This window comes from Panthera onca, chromosome A3 (genome assembly GCF_046562875.1).
Source record: "Panthera onca isolate mPanOnc1 chromosome A3, mPanOnc1 haplotype 2, whole genome shotgun sequence".
NCBI classification, from domain to species: Eukaryota; Metazoa; Chordata; class Mammalia; order Carnivora; family Felidae; genus Panthera; species Panthera onca.
This window is the reverse complement of record NC_138341.1, coordinates 50,383,023-50,409,092: the sequence shown is the minus strand read 5'-3', so window position 1 is coordinate 50,409,092 and position 26,070 is coordinate 50,383,023. Positions and strand designations below refer to the sequence as shown.

Here is a 26,070-nt window from a genome sequence, read left to right as displayed (position 1 = left end):
TCCTACTCACCTCATCTCACAGATACACCTCGATAACATTTACATCAGTGTAAATAACCCAGAAAACGACCCAAAGACTGGCAGAGCAGATGCTCCACAGCTAATTGTAGTGAAGAGGTCACAAGAAAAATGGCAGGAAGAGCAGAGAGAATCAGGGACCAAACTGATCTACAAGACTGACCATGAGAGGAAGGGACACCACAAGCACAGAGAAGGGAAAAGAACAGATTCCACACCAGGCACCCCTGGCACAGGGGACCTGCTCTGGGAAGATAAATCCCCATAATATTTGGCTTTGAAAACCAGAGGGGCTAGCGACGCCTGGGTGGCTCAGTTAGTTAAGCATCCTACCTCGGCTCAGGTCATGATTTCACAGTTCGTGAGTTTGAGCCCCGTGTCAGGCTCTGTGCTGACAGCTTAAAGCCTGGAGCCTACTTCAGATTGTGTGTCCCCCCCCCCCCCCCCCCGCCTCTCTCTGCCCCTTCCCTCCTCACGTGCTCTTTCTCTCTCTCAAAAATAAACATTAAAAATTTTTTTAAAAAAAGATAAAACCAGAGGGGCTTAACTTTTAACTTCTTAAGTTTTTTCAGTCTGTAGGACTTAACACCAGGAACTTGTGCATGGTCTACACTTAACGTATTATCATGATGGAATTTGAAATGGAAGATGGGAACAATGTGGCCAGATACTTACTTCATCAGGTGCTCAGAAGCAGGCACAGTGATTTGTTGCAAGCCAGGAGGGAAAAGTGCACTCTGGTGGATTCATTGAACAGACAGAATGTCAGTTTCAACATAGTGCCTTAAGGAACCCTCCAGAGTGATTTCCACCCTGTATGGTTTTTCATCTTATATGCTAACTTTAAACTCTAAATTCCATTTAAAATTTATCTCGAATTGAGTGAAAAAAATAGATAAGAAACTATGTACATTGCAGTCCCAGTATGTGTTCATTCCAAAGCATGTATAACCAAAGTTGGTTTTTTGTTTTTTTTTCTTAAGGTGACAAAAAGCTTTCATTTCACATTCATTTTTTTTATTCAACCAAAAATTATTAAAGCTCTTACCGTGTTCCTGCGAGATACTATACTAGGTGCTACATTTACAGTAGTGTGCAGAATGAACATGCTCCGTAAGATTGTGGAGTGTGTGGAATGTTGTTATAGTTAGTAAATAAATAGACCACAAATAAGTACATAATTACAAATAATAAGTGTTAAGAAAATAAAGTAGAATTGGAAGAGAATAATTGGAACAGAGTTTTAGGAGCTCCTGAAAGCCTTTCCAAGGAAAAAACTTGAGAGACAAGATTTAGAGGGTAAAGGCAGGTTAAGTGGGCAGAGAGTGGGGAATGACAGTGTTCTGCCCAGAGGGAGCAGTCTGGGAAAAACTCCTGAAAGAGGAGAGAGTTGGATGCATTTGACAGATGAGAATTTAGTGTGGTTTGAGCAGAATAGTGACTAGATATGGTTAGATAGGTAAGTCCAAGATCATGCAGGGTCTTGTAAACCATATTAAAACATTTGAATTTTATTCTGGTAGACAACTGTGGTTTCATTTACATTTGTAAGATTTATTTGGCTGCTAGATAAAATTTATCACTTCATGGGTCAGAAGACAGGGAGCCAACTCTAGAAGTGGAAGCAAGGACCGCAGTAGTTAGACTGCTGAGTAGTGACTGTTGAGTTGGTTTACACATTTAAGGTTGTTTGTAAGGGTGCCGTGTAGAAGGTGGCACTGTTCACATCATATAGACAGACATACAGTATTTTTTATGAAAATACACAGGTGGGCCTGAAGGTTTGAGTTCTGGAGCAGTGTTAACTCTCTTCCTGCCCCAGACAAAAATCTATACTTACACACCCTGCAGCTGTGCGTGGATGCCAGAAAATACAAGTGCACATACGCTTGTTGGCATATACACATGCATCAGGCTACACTGTCTTTCAACTGCTCTCAGCTCCACTGAGTTGATTGTCTTGCTCATCTACCCACTGCTTTCCGGGACTACCTGACTGTGGTGAACCTGACACAGTCACCTTTCTTGGAGAACCAAGGGTGCTGCTGAAGAGTATGCATGTGCTTGCTGCTGGTGATGTATGTTGTCTGGTATCTGGAAGTATTTGTGAGGAGAATGATCCCATGTGCAATTGTTACATTATGCCATAAAATATAATATCTTAATTTTTTAATTAAGGAAGGGACACCTTTTTCTAATTTCTTCAAAAGATGCTGTAAGGGCTAGCTATGTCCTGAATGCTAGAATCTGAATCTCAGAAGAAAGGTCCCAGCAGAGATAATATATTTGTTGGTCATCAGCATATAGATAGGTAGTATTCCATCCATTGGTAGCTGATGAGTTCACTCAGGAAGAGAAGAGTTCTGACCCCTTGAGGAACTCCAGCATTGAGAGATTTGGTAGTAGTAGGGATACTGAGGATTTGCAAGAGACATGGGGAGCAAATAAGAGAAAGTGATGCCACAGAAGTTGAGAAAAGCGTAATTTACTCTGTACATATGACCCAGAAGACTTAGTAGGGTCCTTGCAATCTATCCTTAAAAAATCCTCATGACTTACTTATATTTGCACCGTACTAATGAGACTGCTTTCTCATCTCTTACTGGCATATATATTTTAGGTACTCAGAAAATGCATGAAGTGCAGAATCCCAGATTAGAAAGAAAAAACATTTTTATAGAAGATCCTGTTCTAGTTGCTAAAAACTCTCGTATGTCCAGAGATATTCGTCACCTCTTTTTTGTGGCATCAATGAACTTCTCTTACCAGTGGACATGGGAATATTGAAATGTATTTAAAAAAAATAAAAATTACCTTCAAATCTTGTATTTATCACACAAGATTTTCCTTTGAATGTTTTCTATGTTGTATTACCATCAGATTAATCTTCCTAAAACATAGCTGATTACATTTTCCCTTTATTAGAAATGTACAATGATGTTGCATTTCATATACAAAGAGTACAGTTTGTACTCTTTAGCTTGGGATTCCATACCCTGCTGAATTTTGTCCCAAACAATTATGTTTTAATATTTCCCACCATTTTCTTTAATATATTGTATGTATATTTTATAATTGTATGATCTGGCCTGACCCTAAAGTGACTGTGGTTCTTATATACTCTTTGCTTTCCTGCCTTCTTGTCTTTGCTCATGTTTCACCTCTGCCTAAAATGTCTTTCTTCCTTCCTCTGCATATTTCAAAAAGCCTACTTATTTTTCAGGTTACAGTCTATAATATTCTCCTCTCTTTGAAAATCTTCCTGACTGGAAATTGTCTCTCTTCTGAACTGATACTCTATATATCTTCTGTCATTTGCTTCTCCACCTTATATTGTTGCAATTTATTGTACATGTCTGACATCCCCTTCTGATCACACTGCAACACTCCTATTGTGTCTTTTTAATAGAAGCAGTTTAAGAGGTAAGTTTTTTGTCTCTGTTCAACTTCATGTCTATATATTTGTTAATTGTACTACTTTCCCACTTTGCTGTAGGATCCAATGATGCCATCGCTCCAGACTTCCCAGCTGAGGTGCTAGGCACCAGGGATGATGACCTGTCCATCCCTGCTGACACTAAACATAAAGAGGGGATCTACAGTAAGAGGGCCGTGGCTAAGCCATCCTTCCCAGTGGGGAAAAACCCCCCTCAGAAAGATAATGCAGGTAACTGTATTCACTTTTTATATTTTGTGGCCTTTTTTTTTTCCTGGTCATCCAAAATGAGAATATTTTCCAGTCTTCATCTTATTTCTGGTGTTATGCAAACTTTTCTGTTAGCTGTTTTATTGGGTGTGTATAAGAAGGTAAAATATTTATGAAATCTTTCAAAATGCTTCACAGGCTTCTTAAAACTATAAGCTGTATTTTCACTGTGGGAAATAAAATAGATTGCAACTTTTGGAATAAAAAAATATCCAATCAGGTATATTTTACAAACTGAAATCCAGAAAATCTTGATTAAATTTGCCTCATGAATTTATCTGTCAGATGGTACAAACTAATATTTTCATAGGTTGGAAGTATATGGCTCACATGGTATTTTAAATTCTTTTCATTTTGCTGCTGACATTTAAAAATAAGATTTAGGTCTTCCCTGGAAAAATCAGAATATCTGGTTGCCCTCAGCTTGCATTCCTTCATGGCAATGATCACCTGCCCCTGAGTCATGGCTGTTACTTGCAGAGAAGATGTATATTCTGCTGTTTGCTTTAATTCTCCACACTTCTCAGAGCCAGTCTGCTTCATTCATCTACCTTATCTGTCTGGTCACTGTGGCTATTTGAATTTTCAATTTTATCCCCAGATAAAGGCCTTACTATTTTATAAAAGCTTTTAATATTTAGGGACCTGCTTGATTTTTTTTTTTCCTCTGCATCCTTGATACTATACTTCTTTAGTTGATACATGGTAGTATTTATTAAATGGAGACTCCAGGGGCCACTAAAAATTCTGCATGTGTAACTGTGTTGCTTTGTTCATTTACAGTTTTTTATTCCTTTGCATAGCTATTAGCCAAATAGGTGCTACTGATCCCAGGGCAGATTTTAAGCATAGGGTAGTTCTATGTTCCAGTTTGGGCATGTTTTGTTTTTTTGTTTGCCTATTTGTTTTAATGTTTATTTTTGAGAGAGAGAGGGCACATGCACGTTGTGTGCTCACGAGCAAGCAGGAGAGAGGAAGAGAGAGGGTGACAGACGATCCAAAGCAGGCTCCACGCTGACAGCAGAGAGCCCGATGTGGGGCTCGAACTCTTGAACCACTAGATCATGACCTTAGCTGAAGTCAGACAGTTAACCAACTGAGCCACCAAGGGTGCCCCGTGTATTGTGGATAATACATGCAATATAGTAAAAACATCAGAAACATCAGAGATTGATAAACTCTAAATTCAGCGTAAAGGTTGCTGCTGAAAAGGCAGAGAATGGTATCACTAAGGCTTTACAACAGGAAATCATATCTGTAATATTTCTTTTTTATTTATTTTTTTTTTTTCAACGTTTATTTATTTTTGGGACAGAGAGAGACAGAGCATGAACGGGGGAGGGACAGAGAGAGAGGGAGACACAGAATCGGAAACAGGCTCCAGGCTCCGAGCCATCAGCCCAGAGCCTGACGCGGGGCTCGAACTCATGGACCGCGAGATCGTGACCTGGCTGAAGTCGGACGCTTAACCGACTGCGCCACCCAGGCGCCCCTCTGTAGTATTTCTTAAGCTCTTTGGGAGACACATTATGTTATGTCTTTAGTAATGTCCACTGCTTTTCTGATTTTTTTGTTGTTGTTGAAAAATATCCATACTTAGCAATAAGAGATGTATCTCTTTTCAGCCCACTGTAAAAACATATAACCTTGGAGTACCTGGTTGGTTCATTTGGTTGAGCATCCAACTCTTGATTTTGGCTCAGGTCATGATCCCAGGGTCATGGGATCGAGCCCCACATTTGACTCTGCAGTGAACATGGATCTGGCCTAAGATTCTCTCTCCCTCTCTCTCACCCTCTCTCTCTCTCCCCCTCTGCCCCTTTCAGAGCCCACTCATGCGTACTGTCTCTCTCTAAAATAAAATGGGGCGCCTGGGTAGCTTAGTTGGTTAAGTATCTGACTCTTGGTTTTGGCTCAGGTCATGATCTCATGGTTTGTGGGTTCAAGCCCCATGTGGGGCTCTACACTGACAGTGCAGAACACCCAGGTGGGATTCTCTCTCTCTCTCTGCTCTCTCCTCCCTCCCTCTCTCTTTCTCTAAAAAATAAACATTTAAAAATAAGATAGTTTAAAAAATATATAAACGTTATTAACTGTATGATGACTGTTATCCTAGTTGTTGCATTGGTGATTTTAATATATTTAGTAACACTGTTTTATACTTGGGTTTTCTCATATAATAAAAAAGAAAAGAGCTGATTAAAAAAGACCAATAAGATAGATAAATCTCTAGCAAGTATGACCAAGAAAGAAAGTAGAAAGTATTAGACAATTTTAAAAGGATATAATTTCAGGAGATCTTAAAAAATCATATGAGTATTATACATAAAATCTAAATGGTGCTTTTCTAGATGCTTTTCTAGGATTATATGAAATATCAAAATTGCCTCAACAAAGTGACAAAAACTTGGAATAGACCAAAGAACTCAAAAGAGGAGTTCAAATTTACTTTTCTACTTTGAAAAAATACCTGATCTTTTTTTTTAACTGTTGTGTCAAATCAGCAAAGAACAGATTTAATTTAAAATGGTATTTTACTTAAACCATCGTCGTATACAGAAAAATATGGAAAACTTTCCAATTCATATTGTAAACCCACCATAATTGTCATAGCTTTTATATGGTGGGGCCTAGGAGATGCTTTTTTTCTTGATGTATGAAGAGGTTTGGGTTTTTGTTTGAGGCTTATTTTTTTGAATGGGGGGTTACTTGTCTATTGTGTTTATTGTCTTTTCCTTTGTCCTGTTGTCTTTTCACATGATGTCATTATTCCAGATGCCGAAGTTCAAGTTTCTGTCAGTGGGGATGAGAGCCTTTCAGACAAAAACCAGAAAAAGGAGATCTACAGTAAAAAGGCAGTGGCTAAGGCTGCCCAACCTGAAGAGAAAGAATTCTTGGAGACAGCCACTGCAGGTAACTAACTGGATTATCTGCATATTATTTTCTTCTAGCCTTCTAAAATGAGTATAAACAGCCAAGTATTCTCTATTCCCTTGCTGTCTTCAACTTTCCTCTGTGTTGCTCATATGTGAAATAGGATATTAGCTGCAAGTTTCTGGTATAGATTAACTGGTGAAATTAACATTTTTTAAAGCTCTTTAAGACATTTCTGGAGAACTTTGGAAAGATAGTACACAAGTTAATCTCATTGCCAGAAATTCACTTAATGGACTTTTAAAAACTTCACTGATAAAAAAAAAATTAGTTCTAGGAGATGCTCACTCTCTAATACCATTGTTGTACGTAAACCTTTTATTCTTTAGGAATTCAGCTTGTTTACTTCTACCTACCTATCCTGTTAATTTAGTTCAATGGGATTATGCTAATTAAAAATGCCTATAATAGTGTGTTTAAGTTAGGATTCATTTTGGCTCTGAGAGATGAAAACAAAAACAAAATAGCATTGGCTTAAAAGAACACAGGGAATTTTTTCTCTTTCTTGTAAACATCCAGATATAGACATCCATGGATGACCTGGTACTCCACTGTATCAAGGAACAAAGCTCTGTCTCTCCTGTTGTTTCAACACTTTTAGCCTCCATTCTCATATGGTAGCCATCAGGTCCATATTCCAGCCAACAGAAAACAGAAAGGAAGAAACGAAAAGAAAAACATATATTCCTTCTTTTAAATATTTCTGAAAAGTTACACGTACCATTCCCCTTCCATTCTATTGGCCAGACTTAGTCACACGCTCACATCAAGCTGTGTTGCCAGGGTGGCTGGGAAATACAATCCTTATTCTGGTAACCGTATGCCCAATTAAACCAAGTTTCTATTTTAAAAAACAAAAACAAAAACAAAAATCTTCATTTTAACATTTAAAAAAAAGAATCACATGTTCATTCTGAAGCTTTTCCAGACTTGGCCACCCAGTAAGATACACACAGCCTCTCAGGTACTTGGAAGGTTATTCACAGCTCTTTAAGTGATCACGTAAGAACAAAGCGGTCACTTTCCCATAGCCAGACCCTGACTTCATCTTCCACAAGGACGCCTTACTCAAAACAGGCTGTGGGGTAGCTGCAATTCAACCTTGCCCCCATATTATGAAACCAGTGAAGTTAGCACAGGTCTTGTGGCTTCTTTCATTTCAGAGTGTCATCTTTACTGAAGTAAAACTTTCTGAATAGGAGACCAAAGTACTACCTGCTCAGCAAAAAAAAAAAAAAATCTGTAATGCTCTAGATTGGAGGCAGGCAGTCAGCAATAAGATGAATGTCAGTAGCTGGTTCTTGACAGATTCTACAGCAGCCCTGGCATCATAGGGATTTCTCTCCCTGAGAGGTTCCTTTTTTTTTTTTTTTTAAAGTAATCTCTACACCCAGTGTGGGGCTTGAATTTACAAACCTGAAATCAAGAGTCACATGTTCTACCAGCTGAGCCACTCAGGCACTCTTCGCTGTAAGGTTCTTAAGATGGAAAGATTCAAAGTTGAATCTTTGCTTTTTTTGGCTACTAGATGGTTTTGATGAATTTGCTGTGATCCAGGAGTGTTCAGGTACTTTTTTGAGAATCAGGCTTTGGCTAGAGTTATGCTTTAGCTGCCTAGAAAAGAAGTCCCTGACTCCCCCTGGTACAAAGTCAGGGAATGTGAATTCAGCTCATGGGTTGTTGTTTTTTTATAGATCTCTTGGTATGTGTTTGTCTCAGCAGGAGGCTTCCCAACTAGAAATTTATAGCAAAGAACCCCAAGGCTCCAGAGATTCACCTTCTCAGCATGCATTCAGCCTTTAATCATCTCAGGGGGCAAGTAGTCCATGGTGCCGCAGTGGGTGGTTCTGGAGGATGAGGCCATATACCGTAATATACCGTAATCTTAAATTCTCAGTTCGTTTAAGGAGCAGGTTCTCTGGCTTAATGTCTCCATGAAAACTCTCTTTAAACTATGGTAAGACAGGGCATTTGCGAATACTGTGGCCTAAGAGTTGCAGTCCTCTGCTCATCAGACTGACAGTTCGTGAGGTTCTCCATAGACAAGTCCAAGGGGTACATATTCTAGAATTAGGTAAATTCTGGTGGCATCATGGGAGTAACCATATAGTCTGAAAATACTTGGATATCTAAGGTGGGATTGGATTTGTACTTCTCAACTGATGCTTACCTCTTACTTCTTCAGTTGAGCTTTAAATAATACTTCAAGAGCCAGGATAAACTTGCTTTTTCTTTCCCCAAATAAACATTTAGGGAAAGTTTCTTTTACCCAGCAGGCGGCCAAATCAAAATCTTCCGAAGCCCATTGTTTTTCTGATTCTTTGTTTTTCTGTTTTGATGCCAGTTCCTTTTCAGAATGGTTTCCAAGGGCTGATGGCTAGGGCTGCTCTTTAGTAACCTAGGGACAGGACTAGGGACACTGGTTGCCTACAATTGCTTCTGCCTCGGATTCTAAACCAGTATATGGCTGCAGATGGATTTTGTGCTCACGAAGGCACTCACTGGGAGGAATATGAAGGACACAAGATCCACCGAGTCTTGCCACTCTGTTGTCAGAGATTTATTTTGGAGGAAAGGAAAATGGATTTCAGAGGACAGCTGGTAGTCTCTGCCACGACTGTAAATAGAAACATTTTGGAGCATAATTAGCCACTTCTCTTTTTGTGTATTGCTTTTTTTCACAAGTTATGTTGTGTTCTGGGCAACACTTCAAAATTTTACCCCCCTTTTTGCTGTTGCTAAATGAATGTTCCAGAAATAGATCACGTTAATCTCATAATCAAAAAGTTTTCATTGTCCTTAAGAGTAAAATCTAAACCCTTTTACCACACTCTTTCAGAACAGTATAATCAACTACCAAACAACTTTTCAGACACCTCTTTTCTTTATAAATTCTATGCTCAAATAAACCATATACTTGCTCTGTTTCTTAGATGTTCAGTTGCTTTCCTGACTTTATTGTTTTTATATGTAGTTACCTTTGCCTAAAATGCCTTTCTTTTTCTATCTCAATGTGTATTCTAACACATTCTCAAATCAGTATTTTATTTTAGAGTTCTTTCGTGATCCTCCTAGCTAGAGGTAGTTTCTCTTCCTTTAAGTACATATATTTCTTTATCTGTCTTTCTCTTATGCTATAATTCTCTTATTTTGTATGACAGTTGTTTTTGTATATTTTTAAACTCCAGTTTGGATTAAGAGTTTCTAAACACATTTCTAAATGGTCTTTTTATTTTTTTCTAAAATGTCAGTAACAGTGCCTTTCACATATTAGATGCTCGAGAGGCATTTAAAAATATTTTTTGTCAACTTCCAGGTCTGGATACTGTGTTAATTTACCTCTCTTAGGTTCTAGTGGTGCTGCTGCTGCAGAGCCCTCAGCTCGACTACAAAACATAAAGATTGAAAGTCCAGCAGACACTGAAGCCATTAAACAGAATGAGGAGATCCATAGTAAGAGGACAGTTCCTAAGGAAGCCTGGACAGAAGATCAAGAATCCTTGCAGATAGATATTGCAGGTAATGAGATTGTGGCAGGGGAGTTGCGGGGAGGACGAGGAGGAGTGACAGAGAATGAGAGAGAGACAGAGCCTGTGTCTGTGTGTTTCCATTTTATTCTGATAATATTGCCTCATGATTTAAATAGAGATCCATTTTTCCTTTTCTTTTCTTTTTTTCTTTTTCTTTTTTTCTTTTCTTTTTTTTTTTTTTTTTTTTTTTTGCTTTCTCATGAAAATCACATCAGTGCTATGTGTGTTAGATGTATATATTGATTTGTAAGATAATTGTTACCATTGGGAAAAGAAGTTGTGAACTTAGAAACAGGATCACAAACAAATACTTTAAGGCTGATAGTACTAGAAATCAAGGATCATGTCTCATTACTGAAATAGGGAAAACCTAAAATCTGAAGGCATTCCAGAAGACTGTGATAAAGACGGAAAGAGCCTCAATACAAACTTTTAAAAAATTACAGTAAAAAAGAGCCAGGATCAGATTTATGTTTACCCATGCTCCCCTATTTCTTTTTCTTTTTTTTTGTTTGTTTGTTTGTTTTGTTTTTTTTTTAATTCAAGTTAGTTAACATACAGTGTTGGTTTTAGGAGTAGAACCCAGTGACTCCTCACTTAAATATAACTCCTAGTGCTCATCCCAACAAGTGCCCTCCTCAATGTCCGTCACCCATTTAGCCCAGCCTGCCACCCATATCCCCTCCAGCAACCCTCAGTTTGTTCTCTGTATTAAAGAGTCTCTTAGGGTTTGCCTTCCTCTCTTTTTTATCTTATTTTTTTTACCCATGGCCCCCTATTTCTAACATAAAAGAATATATAGAACATAAGTTCTTTATAGATTTTGGATGCTAACTTTTATCCGAAATCTTATTTGCAAATATCATTTCCTATTTCGTTGGTTGCCTTTTAGTTTTGCTGATTATTTCCTTCACTGTGCAGAACCTTTTTATCTTGATGAGGTCCCAGTAGTTCATGTTTGCTTTTGTTTGCCTTGCCTCGGGAGACATGTCAAGTAAGAAGTTGCTGCGTCCTAGGTCAGTGAGGCTGTTCCCTGTTTTCTCCTGTAGGGTTTTGATGGTTTCCTATCTTACATTTAGGTCTTTTATCCATTTTGAGTTATTTTTGTCTATGGTGTAAGAAAGTGGTCCAGGTTCATTCTTCTGCACGTTGCTGTCTAGTTTTCCCAAACCATTTGCTAAAGAGACTGTATTTTTTCCATTGGATATTCTTTCCTGCTTTGTCAAAAATTAGTTGGCCATACATTTGTAGGTCCATTTCTGGGTTCTCTATTTTGTTCCATTGATCTCTGTGTCATTTTTTGATGATTACAGCTTCGTAATATAGGCTAAAGTCCAGAATTGTGATGCTTCCAGCTTTGGTTTTCTTTTTCAACATTACTTTGGCTACTTGGGGTCTATTTTGGTTCTATACAAATTTTAGAATTGTTTGTTCAAGCTCTGAAGAATGCTGGTGTTATTTTGATAGGGATTGAATGTGTAGATTGCTTTGGGTGGTATCGACATTTTAACAATATGTATTCTTCCAATCCATGAGCATCAAATGTTTTTCCATTTCTTTGTGTCTTCACTTTCTTTCATAAGCTTTATAAGTTACAGTATTTAAAATTATAAAAGTTGCTTCTAAAAGAGTTAAAATCAAACTACAAAACATCCAAACTATTTAGAAAAATGCTAAGAGTAACAGGAAAATAAAGGGAGGAAAAAAGTAAGTTTGTAACAAAAGAAAATAGAAAATACCATAAAATCGATAATGGAAGACATATATAAGACAATATAAACATTTATGGGATAAATTGATCTATTAATAAAAAAACTTCTCAAATTAGGTTAAAAAACAAGCTGAGTTCCATGCTATATAGCATACACATTGAAAATAAAATGACACAGAATGGTTGAAAATAAAGGAAAACTAGATATATATTAAAAAAAATACGGAGACATGATATTAATATAGACAACACCCAGACTGTTGCAGGAATTAAGGAGGAATATTTTTTTTTATATAATTTATTGTCAAGTTGGCTAACATAGAGTGTATACGGTATGTTCTTGGTTTTGGGGGTGGATTCCCATGATTCATCGCTTACATACAGCACCCAGTGCTCATTCCACCAAGTGCCCTCCTCAATACCCATCACCCATTTTCCCTCTCCCCTGCACCCCCAATCAACCCTCAGTTTGTTCTCTGTATTTAAGAGTCTCTTATGGTTTGCCTCCCTCCCTCTCTTAAGGAGGAGTATTTTTATACTGATTTGCAATCCACAAAGAGGCTATTACACATAACTCTTTAACCATGAATTAGCATAAAAATATATGTAACATGAGAAAAAGATGCTTAACTGGGGAAAAGGAATTTTGCTTGGCGATGGGAGGAATGCAGAACAGACCATACACTAGCAGAAAACTCTAGAGAACCTTTAAGGAGAAATGGACAATACAGAATAGCAGTAGAGAAGTTGAATATACATCCTTGGCTCATGAGAGATCATAGAAATGAAATTATTTATAAAAAGCATAGTTGAAAATACATCCTGGAATAATGCAAATAATGAGGTTGATCATAGATATGTAGAAATGTTTCTATGCCTTAAAAAAACTTTAAAACTTTTCAACTGCCCATAGAACATTTATAAAAAGCTTTATTGACATATAATGCACGTACGGTACGGGTCACCCATTTAAAGTATGCAGTTCAGTGGTTTTTACCCTATTCTTAGGAATGTGCAGCCATCAACACAGTTGATTTTAGAATGTTTTCATCACCTCAGGAACAAATCCTATACTCTTAGCTATCATCCCCTCTACCTCCTCATCACCTACCACTGATCTACTTTGTCTCCGTAGATTTTTCTATTCTGGACCTTAATACAATAATTAATTATTATGGAATCATGTAAAGATTAGCTGGTGTTTTTAGGTTCATACAAGTAATAAAATGTATCAAAAATTTATCCATTTTAGTGGCTGAATAATATTCCATTGTATGTATATGCCACTTTTTGTTTGTTTTCAGTATATGAAATTTATTGTCAAATTGGTTTCCATACAACACCCAGTGCTCATTCCAAAAGGTGCCCTCCTCAATACCCATCACCCACCCTCTCCTCCCTCCCACCCGCCATCAACCCTCAGTCTGTTCTCAGTTTTTAAGAGTCTCTTATGCTTTGGCTCTCTCCCACTCTAACCTTTTTTTCTTTTTCCTTCCCCTCCCCCATGGGTTTCTGTTAAGTTTCTCAGGATCCACATAAGAGTGAAACCATATGGTATCTGTCTTTCTCTGTATGGCTTATTTCACTTAGCATCACACTCTCCAGTTCCATCCACGTTGCTACAAAGGGCCATATTTCATTCTTTCTCATTGCCACGTAGTACTCCATTGTGTATATAAACCACAATTTCTTTATCCATTCATCAGTTGATGGACATTTAGGCTCTTTTCATAATTTGGCTATTGTTGAGAGAGCTGCTATAAACATTGGGGTACAAGTGCCCCTATGCATCAGTATTCCTGTATCCCTTGGGTAAATTCCTAGCAGTGCTACTGCTGGGTCATAGGGGAGGTCTATTTTTAATTTTTTGAGGAACCTCCACACTGTTTTCCAGAGCGGCTGCACTAATTTGCGTTCCCATCAACAGTGCAAGAGGGTTCCCATTTCTCCGCATCCTCTCCAGCATCTATAGTCTCCTGATTTGTTTATTTTGGCCACTCTGACTGTAGTGAGGTGATATCTGAGTGTGGTTTTGATTTGTATTTCACTGATGAGGAGCGACGTTGAGCATCTTTTCATGTGCCTGTTGGCCATCTGGATGTCTTCTTTAGAGAAGTGTCTATTCATGTTTTCTGCCCATTTCTTCACTGGGTTATTTGTTTTTCGGGTGTGGAGTTTGGTGAGCTCTTTATAGATTTTGGATACTAGCCCTTTGTCCGATATGTCATTTGCAAATATCTTTTCCCATTCCATTGGTTGCCTTTTAGTTTTGTTGGTTGTTTCCTTTGCTGTGCAGAAGCTTTTTATCTTCATAAGGTCCCAGTAGTTCATTTTTACTTTTAATTCCCTTGCCTTTGGGGATGTGTCAAGTAAGAGATTGCTACGGCTGAGGTCAGAGAGGTCTTTTCCTGCTTTCTCCTCTAGGGTTTTAATGGTTTCCTGTCTCACATTCAGGTCCTTTATCCATTTTGAATTTATTTTTGTGAATGGTGTGAGAAAGTGGTCTAGTTTCAATCTTCTGCATGTTGCTGTCCAGTTCTCCCAGCACCATTTGTTAAAGAGACTGTCTCTTTTCCATTGGATATTCTTTCCTGCTTTGTCAAAGATTAGTTTGCCATACTTTTGTGGGTCTAGTTCTGGGGTTTCCATTCTATTCCATTGGTCTATGTGTCTGTTTTTGTGCCAATACCATGCTGTCTTGATGATTACAGCTTTGTAGGAGAGGCTAAAGTCAGGGATTGTGATGCCTCCTGCTTTGGTCTTCTTCAAAATTACTTTGGCTATTCAGGGCCTTTTGTGGTTCCATATGAATTTTAGGATTGCTTGTTCTAGCTTCGAGAAGAATGCTGGTGCAATTTTGATTGGAATTCAATTGAATGTGTAGATAGCTTTGGGTAGTATTGACATTTTGACAATATTTATTCTTCCAGTCCATGATCATGGAATGTTTTTTCCATTTCTTTATATCTTCTTCAATTTCCTTCATAAGCTTTCTATAGTTTTCAGCATACAGATCTTTTACATCTTTGGTTAAATTTATGCGTAGGTATTTTATGCTTCTTGGTGCAATTGTGAATGGGATCAGTTTCTTTATTTGTCTTTCTGTTGCTTCATGGTTAGTGTATAAGAGTACAACTGATTTCTGTACATTAATTTTGTATGCTGCAACTTTGCTAAATTCATGTATCAGTTCTAGCAGACTTTTGATGGAGTCTATCGGGTTTTGCATGTATAAGATCACGTCATCTGCAAAAAGTGAAAGCTTAACTTCATCTTTGCCAATTTTGATACCTTTGATTTCCTTTTGTTGTCTGGATTGCTAATGCTAGCACTTCCAACACTATGTTAAACAACAATGGTGAGAGTGGACATCCCTGTCGTGTTCCTGATCTCAGGGAAAAAGCTCTCAGTTTTTCCCCATTGAGGATGATGTTAGCTGTGGGCTTTTCATAAATGGCTTTTATGATGTTTAAGTATGTTCCTTCTATCCCGACTTTCTCGAGGGTTTTTATTAAGAAAAGTTGCTGAATTTTGTCAAATGCGTTTTCTGCATCGATTGACAGGATCATATGGTTCTTATCTTTTCTTTTATTAATGTGATGTATCACGTTGATTGATTTGCGAATGTTGAACCAGCCCTGCATCCCAGGAATGAATCCCATTTGATCATGGTGAATAATTCTTTTTATATGCTGTTGAATTCGATTTGCTAGTATCTTATTGAGAATTTTGCATCCATACTCATCAGGGATACTGGCCTGTAGTTCTCTTTTTTTACTGGGTCTCTGTCTGGTTTAGGAATCAAAGTAACACTGGCTTCATAGAATGAGTCTGGAAGTTTTCCTTCCCTTTCTATTTTTTGGAATAGCTTGAGAAGGATAGGTATTATCTCTGCTTTAAACGTCTGGTAGAACTCCCCTGGGAAGCCGTCTGGTCCTGGACTCTTGTTTGTTGGGAGAGTTTTGATAACTGATTCAATTTCTTCACTGGTTATGGGTCTGTTCAAGCTTTCTATTTCTTGCTGTTTGAGTTTTGGAAGTGTGTGGGTGTTTAGGAATTTGTCCATTTCTTCCAGGTTGTCCAGTTTGTTGGCATATAATTTTTCATAGTATTCCCTGATAATTGCTTGTATCTCTGAGGGACTGGTTGTAATAATTCCATTTTCATTCATGATTTTATCCATTTGGGTCATCTCCCTTTTCTTTGTGAGAAACCTGGCTAGAGGTTTATCAATTTTGTTTATTTTTTCAAAAACCAACTCTTGGTTTCGTTGATCTGCTCTACAATTTTTTTAGATTCTATATTGTTTATTTCTGCTCTGATCTTTATTATTTCTCTTCTTCTTCTGGGTTTAGGCTGTCTTTGCTGTTCTGCTTCTATTTCCTTTAGGTGTGCTGTTAGATTTTGTATTGGGGATTTTTCTTGTTTCTTGAGATAGGCCTGGATTGCAATGTATTTTCCTCTCAGGACTGCCTTCTCTGCATCCCAAAGCCTTTGGATGGTAGTATTTTCATTTTCATTTGTTTCCATATATTTTTTAATTTCTTCTCTAATTGCCTGGTTGACCCACTCATTCTTTAGTAGGGTGTTCTTTAACCTCCATGCTTTTGGAGGTTTTCCAGACTTTTTCCTGTGGTTGATTTCAAGCTTCATAGCATTGTGGTCTGAAAGTATGCATGGTATGATCTCAATTCTTGTATATTTATGAAGGGCTGTTTTGTGACCCAGTATGTGATCTATCTTGGAGAAGGTTCCATGTGCACTTGAAAAGAAAGTATATTCTGTTGCTTTGGGATGCAGAGTTGTAAATATATCTGTCAAGTCCATCTAAACCAATGTATCATTCAGGGCCCTTGTTTCTTTACTGACCATGTGTCTAGATGATCTATCCATTTCTGTAAGTGGAGTGTTAAAGTCCCCTGCAGTTACCACATTCTTATCAATAAGGTTGCTTATGTTTGTGAGTAATTGTTTTATATATTTGGGGGCTCCCGTATTCGTGCATAGACATTTATAATTGTTAGCTCTTCCTGATGGATAGACCCTGTAATTATTATATAATGCCCTTCTTCATTTCTTGTTACAACCTTTAATTTGAAGTCTAGTTTGTCTGATATAAGTATGGCTACTCCAGCTTTCTTTTGACTTCCAGTAGCATGATAAATAGGTCTCCATCCCCTCACTTTCAATCTGAAGGTGTCCTCAGGTCTAAAATGAGTCTCTTGTAGACAGCAAATAGATGGGTCTTGTTTTTTTATCCATTCTGATACCCTGTGTCTTTTGGTTGGTGCATTTAGTCCATTTATGTTCAGTGTTATTATAGAAAGATACGGGTTTAGAGTTGTTGTGATGTCTGTAGGTTTCATGCTTGGAGCGATGTCTCTGGTACTTTGTCTCACAGGATCCCCTTAGGATCTCTTGTAGGGCTGGTTTAGTGGTGATGAATTCCTTCAGTTTTTGTTTGTTTGGGAAGACCTTTATCTCTCCTTCTATTCTAAATGACCGACTTGCTGGATAAAGGATTCTCGGCTGCATATTTTTTCTGTTCATCACATTGAAGATTTCCTGCCATTCCTTTTTGGCCTGCCAAGTTTCAGAAGAGAGCTCGGTCACGAGTCTTATAGGTCTCCCTTTATATGTTAGAGCACGTTTATCTCTAACTGCTGTCAGAATTTTCTCTTTCTCCTTGTATTTTGCCAGTTTCACTATGATATGTTGTGCAGATCGATTCAAGTTACGTCTGAAGGGAGTTCTCTGTGCCTCTTGGATTTCAATGCCTTTTTCCTTCCCCAGATCAGGGAAGTTCTCAGCTATTATTTCTTCAGGTACACCTTCAGCACCTTTCCCTCTCTCTTCCTCCTCTGGAATACCAATTATGCATAGATTATTTCTCTTTAGTGCATCACTTAGTTCTCTAATATTCCCCTCATACTCCTGGATTTTTTTATGTCTCTTTTTCTCAGCTTCCTCTTTTTCCATAATTTTATCTTCTAGTTCACCTATTCTCTTCTCTGCCTCTTCAGTCCGAGCCGTGGTTGTTTCCATTTTATTTTGCAGCTTGTTTATAGCATTTTTTAGCTCCTCCTGACTGTTCCTTAGTCCCTTGATCTCTGTAGCAATAGATTCTCTGCTGTCCTCTATACTGTTTTCAAGCCCTGTGATTAATTTTATGACTATTATTCTAAATTCACTTTCTGTTATATTGTTTAAATCCTTTTTGATCAGTTCATTAGCTGTTATTTCCTGGAGATTCTTTTGAGGGGAATTCTTCCGTTTCGTCATTTTGGATAGTCCCTGGAGTGGTGCAGAACTGCAGGGCACTTCCCCTGTGCTGTCTTGAATAACTCGCATTGGTGGGCAGGGCTGCAGTCAGACCTGATGTCTGCCCCCAGCCCACCGCTGGGGCCACAGTCAGACGGGTATATGCCTTCTCTTCCCTCTTCTAGGGGCGGGATTCACTGTGGGGTGGCATGGCCCGTCTGGGCTACTTGCACACTGCCAGGCTTGTGGTGCTGGGGATCTGGCGTATTAGCTGGAGTGGATCGGCAAGATGCACAGGGGCGGGAGGGGTAGGCTCAGCTCGCTTATCCTTCGGTGATCCGCTTCAGGAGGGGCCCTCCAGCACCGGGAGGGAGTCAGACGCCCCGCCGGAGGGATGGATCCGCAGAAGCACAGCGTTGGGTGTTTGCGCGGTGCAAGCAAGTTCCCTGGCAGGAACTGGTTCCCTTTGGGATTTTGGCTGGGGCATGGGTGAGGGAGATGGCGCTGGCGAGAGCCTTTGTTCCCCGCCAAGCTGAGCTCTGTCGTCCGGGGCTCAACAACTCTCCCTCTTGTTGTCCTCCAGCCTTCCCGCTCTCTAAGCAGAGCTATTAACTTATAACCTTCCAGATGTTAAGTCGCGCTTGCTGTCAGAACACACTCCGTCCGGCCCCTCCGCTTTTGCAAGCCAGACTAGGGGTCTCTGCTTGGGCAAGGAGCTGCCCCTCCACCCCGGCTCCCTCCCGCCCACCAGTCCATGTTACGCGCGCAGTCTCTCAGCCCTTCCTACCCTCTTCTGTGGGCCTCTCGTCTGCGCTTGGCTCCGGAGAATCCGTTCTGCTAGTCTTTTGGCGGTTTTCTGGGTTATTTAGGCAGGTGTAGGTGGAATCTAAGTGATCAACAAGATGCGGTGAGCCCAGCATCCTCCTACGCCGCCATCTTCCCTCAGTCTTCCACATTTTGTTTATCCACTTACCCATTGATGGACATTTGGGTTGTTTCTACTCTTTGGCTGTTATGAATAATGCTTCTATACAAATATTTATGTACAAGTTTCTGTATGGATATATGTTTTCATTTCTCTTGAGTATATACCTAGGAGTAGAATTACTGGGTCATGTGATAACTTTATATTTAATCATTTAAGGAACTCTCAGAGTATATGCCAACATTGCTGCATTACTTTATATTCCCACTAGCAGTGTATGAGGATTCCAGTTTCTCAACAACACTTCTTATCTCACTTTTTGATTGTACCCATTCTAGTCGGTATAAACTGGTTTCTCATTTTGCTTTTGATTTGCATTTCCCTCTTGACTAAGGATGTTGAACATCTTTTTGTGTGCTCATTGACCAGTTGTACATCTTATTTGGAGAAATATTTATTCAGAACTTGGTGTGGTTTTTATTTGGGTTATTTCTCTTTTTATTGAGTTCTAAGATTTGTTTATGTGTTTTAGACACATTTTTTTCTATCAAAATTTTGACTTGCAAACATGTTCTCCCATTTTGTGGGTTGTCTTTTCACTTGATGATATCCCTTAAAGTGGAAAAGTTTTTAATTTTGATGAAGTCTATCTCTTTTGTCTTTTGTTGCTCACATTCTTGGTGTCATACCTAACCATCCTTTGCCAAATCCAAGGTCATGAAGATTTATCCTTATGTTTTCTTCTAAAGGTTTTATAGTTTTAGTTTTACTTTTATGTCTTTGATCCATTTTGAGTTAATTTTTGTATATGGTGTGAGATAAGGGTCCAACTTCATTCTTTTCCATGTGGCTCTACAGTTGTCCCACCACCATTTGTTAAAATGACTTCTTCTTTCTTCATTAAGTGGGCTTGGCACCCTTATCCAAAATCAGTTGACCATAGATGCCTGGATTTTTTTCTGGGCTCTCAATTCTTTTCCATTGATCTTTATGTCTCTCCCTGTGTCAGTGCCACACTGTGGTGATAACTATAGCTTTGTAGTTAAGTTTTGAAATTGGGAAGTTTGAGTCCTCCAACTTTGTCTTTTCAGAATTGTGTTGGATGTTTTAGTTCCATATGAATTTTGGAATCAGCTTGGCAATTTCTATAAAGAAATCAGCTAGGATTCTGGTATGGATTGTATTGAATCTGTGGTCATTTTGGGAACTAAAAATAACTAATTTTTTTTAATTATTATTATTTTTTTTTAATCTGCATCCAAGTTACTTAGCATGTAGTGCAACAACGACTTCAGAAGTAGATTCCTTAATGTCCCTCACCCATTTAGCCTATTCCCCCTCCCACAACCCCTCCAGTAACCCTCTGTTTTTCTCCATATTTAAGAGTCTTTTATGTTTTGTTCCCCTCCCTGTTTTTATGTTATTTTTGCTTCCCCTCCCTTATGTTCAGCTGTTTTGTATCTTAAAGTTCTCATATGAGTGAAGTCATATGATATTTGTCTTTCTCTGACTAATTTCGCTTAGCATAATACTCTCTAGTTCCACTCACGTAGTTGCAAATGGCAACATTTCATTCTTTTTGATTGCCAAGTAATACTCCTTTGTATATATATACCATATCATCTTTATCCATTCATTCATTGGTGGAACATTTGGTCTCTTTCCATACTTCGCCTATTGTTGATATTGCTGCTATAAACATTGGGGTGCATGTGCCCCTTCGAAACAGCACACCTGTATCCCTTGCATAAATACCTAGTAGTGCAATTGCTGGGTTGTAGGGTAGTTCTATTTTTAATTTTGTGAGGAACCTCCATGCTGTTTTCCAGAGTGGCTGCAGTAGTTTGCATTCCCACCAGCAGTGCAAAAGAGATCCTCTTTCTCTGCATCCTCACCAACACCTTTTGTTGCCTGAGTTGTTAATGTTAGCCATTCTGACAGGGGTGAGGTGGTGTCTCATTGTGGTTTTGATTTGTATTTCCCTGATAATGAGTGATGTTGAGCATTTTTTCATGTGTTGGTTGGCCATATGGATGTCTTCTTTGGAGATGTGTCTATTCATGTCTTTTGCCCATTTCTTCACTGGATTATTTGTTTTTTGGGGGGTGTTGGGTTTGAAAAGTTCTTTATAGATTTTGGATTCTAACCTTTATTGGATATGTCATTTGCAACTATCTTCTCCCATTCTGTCAGTTGTCTTTTAGTTGTGCTGATTGTTTCCTTCGCTGTGCAGAAGATTTTGTTTTGATGAGGTCCCAATATTTCATTTTTGCTTTTGTTTCCCTTGCCTCCGGAGACGTGTTGAGTAAGAAGTTGCTGTGGCCAAGGTCAAAGAGGTTTTTGCCTGCTTTCTCCTCGAGGATTTTGGTGGCTTCCTGTCTCACATTTAGGTCTTTCATCCATTTTGAGTTTCTTTTTGTGTATGGTGTAAGAAAGTGGTCCAGGTTCATTCTTTTGCATGTTGCTGTCCAGTTTTCCCAGCACTACCTGCTGAAGAGACTGTCGTTATTCCACTGGATATTCTTTCCTGCTTTGTCAAAGATTAGTTGGCCATACGTTTGTGGGTCCATTTCTGGGTTCTCTATTCCGTTCCATTGATCTGAGTATCTGTTCTTGTGCCAGTACCGTACTGTCTTGATGATTACAGCTTTATAATACAGCTTAAAGTCCACGATTGTGATACCTCCAGCTTTGGTTTTCTTTTCCAAGATTGCTTTGGCTATTTGGGGTCTTTTCTGGTTCCATACAAATTTTAGAATTGTTTGTTCTAGCTCTGTGAAGAATGCTGGTGTTATTTTGTTAGGGATTGCATTGAATATGTAGATTGCTTTCGGTAGTATTGACGTTTTAACAATATTTGTTCTTCCTATCCAGAAGCATGGAATCTTTTTCCATTTTTTTTGTGTCTTCTTCAACTTTTTTCATAAGCTTTCTATAGTTTTCAGTGTATCTTTGGTTTGATTTATTCCTAGGTATTTTACGGTTTTGGGTGCAATTGTAAATGGGATTGATTCCTTGATTTCTCTTTCTGTTGCTTCATTGTTGGTGAATAGGAATGCAACTATTTCTGTGCATTGATTTTATATCCTGCAACTTTGCTGAATTCATGAATCAGTTCTAGCAGTTTTTTGATGGAATCTTTTGGGTTTTCCACATAGAGTATCATGTCATCTGCTGAGAGTGAAAGTTTGACCTCCTCCTGGCTGATTTGGTTGCCTTTTATTTCGTTGTGTTGTCTGATTGCAGAGGCAAAGACTTCCAATACTGTGTTGAATGACAGTGGCGAGAGTGGACATCTGTGTCTAGTTCCTGACCTTAGGGGGAAAGCTCTCAGTTTTTCCCCATTGAGGATGATATTAGTGTTGGGTCGTTCATATCTGGCTTTTGTGATCTCGAGGTATGATCCTCCTATCCCTAATTTCTTGAGGGTTTTTATCAAGAAAGGATGCTGTATTTTGTCAAATGCTTTCTTTGTATGTATTGAGAGCATCATAAGGTTCTTATCCTTTCTTTTATTGATGTGATGCATCACGTTAATTGTTTTGCAGGTATTGAGCCAGGCTTGCATCCCAGGTATAAATCCCACTTGGTCGTGGTGAATGATTTTTTTAATGTAGTGTTGGATCCGGTTGGCTAATATCTTGAGGATTTTTGCATCCATGTTCATCAGGGAAATTGGTCTATAGTTCTCCTTTTTAGTGGGGTCTCTGTCTGGTTTTGGAATCAAGGTAATGCTGGCTTCATAGAGTTTGGAAGTGTTCCTTCCATTTCTGTTTTTTGGAACAGCTTCAAGAGAATAGGTGTTAACTCCTCTTTAAATGTTTGGTAGAATTCCCCTGGAAAGCCGTCTGGCCCTGGGCTCTTGTTTTTTGGGAGATTTTTGATTACTAATTTGACTTCTTTACTGATTAGGGGTCTGTTCAAATTATCTGTTACTTCCTGTTTCAGGTTTTTTTTTTTTTTTTAAGGTTTATTTTTGAGAGAGAGCGCAATCGGCGGGCAGGCGGGGGGGAGGGGCGGCAGAGACAGAGGAGGAGGCAGAATCCGCAGCAGGTTCCAGTCTGGAGCTGTCAGCAGAGCCCAGCGTGGGGCTCAAACCCATGAACTGTGAGACCATCACTTGAGCCAAAGTCGGACACTTAACTAACTGAGCCCCCCAGGCACCCCTTTTTTAAAAAGGTTTTCAATGTTTTTATTTATAAAATTTCTTTACACTTGACTTAAATCCTGGTAGAGACATCTCCAAACAGTGAAATAAATTTACCCCCAAGGAGCAATGGGGAAAAAAGTGTTATTTTAAATGTTGTTTTTTTTTTTTTAACATTTATTTATTTTTGAGAGACAGAGCATGAGCAGGGGAGGGGCAGAGAGAGAGGGAGACACAGAATCAGAAGCAGCCTCCAGGGTCTGAGCTGTCAGCACAGAGCCCAACGTGGGGCTCGAACCCAACGAACCGTGGGATCGTGACCTGAGCGGAAGTCGGATGCTCAACCGAATGAGCCACCCAGGAGCCCCAAAAAGGTGTTTTTCTAAAGCAGGACCTTCTTTATACCCCTAGCAGCCACATGACTGACTAAAATGGCTAAAAGTTACAAATGAGTAATTAAAGGCAAAATCTGCCCCCAAGCCAAGGGAACCACCCTTTACCTCTGGTAAAAACTAAGGCAAACAATTCTTCAATACTCCCTTACTTTATTAAGTGTAACAGGGTACTTATATATCTAAACATTTACTGTAAGTTTTCAGTGACATTTAAACTCTGAATTACCTTCCCATAATTAAGTTTCTTTAGGCACATTGGTTTGTATTTTATAGAAAACACGCATCTTTAGGTCACAAATAGGAAGGAGTATACTTTGCAAATGTTACAAAGATGATTCCAAATCTCTCCTGAACTGCAACCACTCATTTAAGTATTTAATGAAAATAGAGCCCCCAAACAACTGTTTAAACATAACACTGAGAGATTCTGCTGATTAAGAAATCCCTGAAAGAGTAGTAAGCCGTGATTACTGGAAAGCTCAGAATACTAGCAAGGCTTAATTGCAAAGTATTGAACAGAAGGCCACAAATTGTCTTTTCCTAAGAGGAGACAGGAACTAAGGATGTCAGTTAGTAATGCATTGGAATGGCATTGCCTAGTGCGAGTGTTGCGCAGAAACTCCAGGTCACCTCTCCTTTATTATTTTGGATAAGCTTCCACTATCATTGCATGGCCCTGCCCTCCAGCGGCACAGGCAGCCACCAAGCCATACTGGCCTCCCTCCTTCCGTAATCTGTTGGCAGCTGCCATGACCAACCGGCAGCCAGTAGCTCCAATTGGGTGTCCCAGGGACAGCGATCCACCCCAGTTGTTAAACTTCTCCAAAGGAGGTGACCCAACCTTGGTTTTTCTACCCATGTAATTTTGTGCAAACCAATCAGAATCCATGGCTTTAAAATTAGCCAAAATCTGACCTGAGAATGCTTCATGAAATTCAAAAGCATCGATATCAGTCATTGTTTATCCTGCCCTTTCCAGAACTTTTGGAGTAGCGTAAGTTGGTCCAAGTAAAAGTTGATCTTTTGGATCCTGAGACACATACACAAAATCCCTCAAATATGCCTTTGGCTTATAACCCATGGCCAGAGCTTTCTCCTCTGCCATTATCAGCATTGCAGATGCACCATCAGTCAGGAAAGAAGAATTTGCAGCCGTCACTGTGCCATAGGGCTTGATGAATGCAGGTTTTAGTTTGGCCATCTGCTCCAGAGACGAAGGACGAATGCCATTATCTTTGGTAACTGTATCTTTTCCTGGTACTTTGAAGGGCACAACATCAGACAGGAGTCCTTCATCCTGGGCCTTCTTGGCCAGGCTGTGAGAGCGCAGCGCGTACTCATCCTGGTCCAGTCGAGAAACAGCAAAGGCAGCGGCCAGTCGGTCTGCAGAGTGGCCCATGGTCTCACTGGTGGAGAACTCGGCCACCGCAGGGAGCTCGGGTGACAGGAAATTCAATCTGAATTTAGAGACTAAAGACAGTCGCTGACCCAGAGTCTTGGCCTTATTGAGATCAAGCAACATCTTCCTCATTTTCCTTGAATGACGAATAGGGACATCAGACATTAACTCTGCACCACCTGCCACGACCACATCGCACTGCCCAGAGGCAATCAAGCCAACACCTGTGGTCATGGCTTGGTTGGCAGAGATGCAAGCCATGGTGACAGTGTGAGCAGGAGTCTTGTCAGAGAAGCCAGCTCCCAGGGCAGCCTCTCTAGCCACATTGCTAGTCTTCACTTCCTGTATAACTGTGCCAAAGATGATATAATCAACAACATCCTTCGGGACATTGGTCCGATGCAGCAAACCCAAAAGTGCTGCTCTAGCCAAATCATGTGGCATCAGTTCCTTATATGAAGTGCCCGACTGCAAAAATGGAATGCGAACACCCTCCACCACCACAATATTCCTTATATTGGGTTTGGCTAAGGTTTTCTTTGACTTGGTCTGGGCGGCTGGGGCAGCTCGTAGCTGGGAGGAACAGCTTAGAGGTCTTAAAGAAAATCTGAGGGCCCATTTTGATGTACTGGGAAGATTTTTAAGCGTGTGAGTCAAGATGGAAGTCATTGTGAAATCTTAGCCTCAGTCCTCTCCGGCTCCCGCTGCGGGCAAGCAAGGTTTTGTTCCTGTTTCAGTTTTGGTAGTTTATATGCTTCTAGGAATTTGTACATTTCTTCCAGATTGCCCTTTTTTTTTTTTGCGTATAATTGCTCATAATGTTCTCTTATTATTGTTTTTATTTCTGCTGTGTTGGTTGTGATCTCTCCTCTTTCATTCTTGATTTTATTTATTTGGGTCCTTTCCTTTTTCGTTTTGATCAAACTGGCTAGTGGTTTATCAATTTTGTTAATTCTTTCAAAGAACCAGCTTCTGGTTTCATTGATCTGTTCTACTGTTTTTTTGGTTTCGATAGCATTAATTTCTGCTCTAATCTTTATTATT

At 39.3% G+C, this 26,070-nt stretch overlaps 1 protein-coding gene and 2 pseudogenes across 6 annotated transcripts in view; 1 reads left to right on the top strand and 2 right to left on the bottom strand.

Moving 5' to 3' along the window:
* Positions 1 to 26,070, top strand: part of ALMS1 (ALMS1 centrosome and basal body associated protein) — a 229,555-nt gene that overhangs the window by 149,212 nt on the left and 54,273 nt on the right. For 5 of the 6 annotated variants that reach the window (XM_060657597.3, XM_060657618.3, XM_060657607.3 and 2 more), the window contains 3 exons: positions 3,515 to 3,685; positions 6,500 to 6,637; positions 10,007 to 10,177. In XM_060657597.3, the coding sequence (XP_060513580.2) occupies positions 3,515 to 3,685; positions 6,500 to 6,637; positions 10,007 to 10,177 (480 nt within the window). Of the gene's footprint in view, positions 1 to 3,514; positions 3,686 to 6,499; positions 6,638 to 9,974; positions 10,178 to 26,070 lie in introns of those variants that run through there. The other variant, XM_060657644.3, reaches the window with a different exon arrangement.
* On the bottom strand, positions 8,113 to 9,301 carry LOC132688168 (aurora kinase A pseudogene; annotated as a pseudogene).
* On the bottom strand, positions 23,392 to 25,645 carry LOC132677101 (trifunctional enzyme subunit beta, mitochondrial pseudogene; annotated as a pseudogene).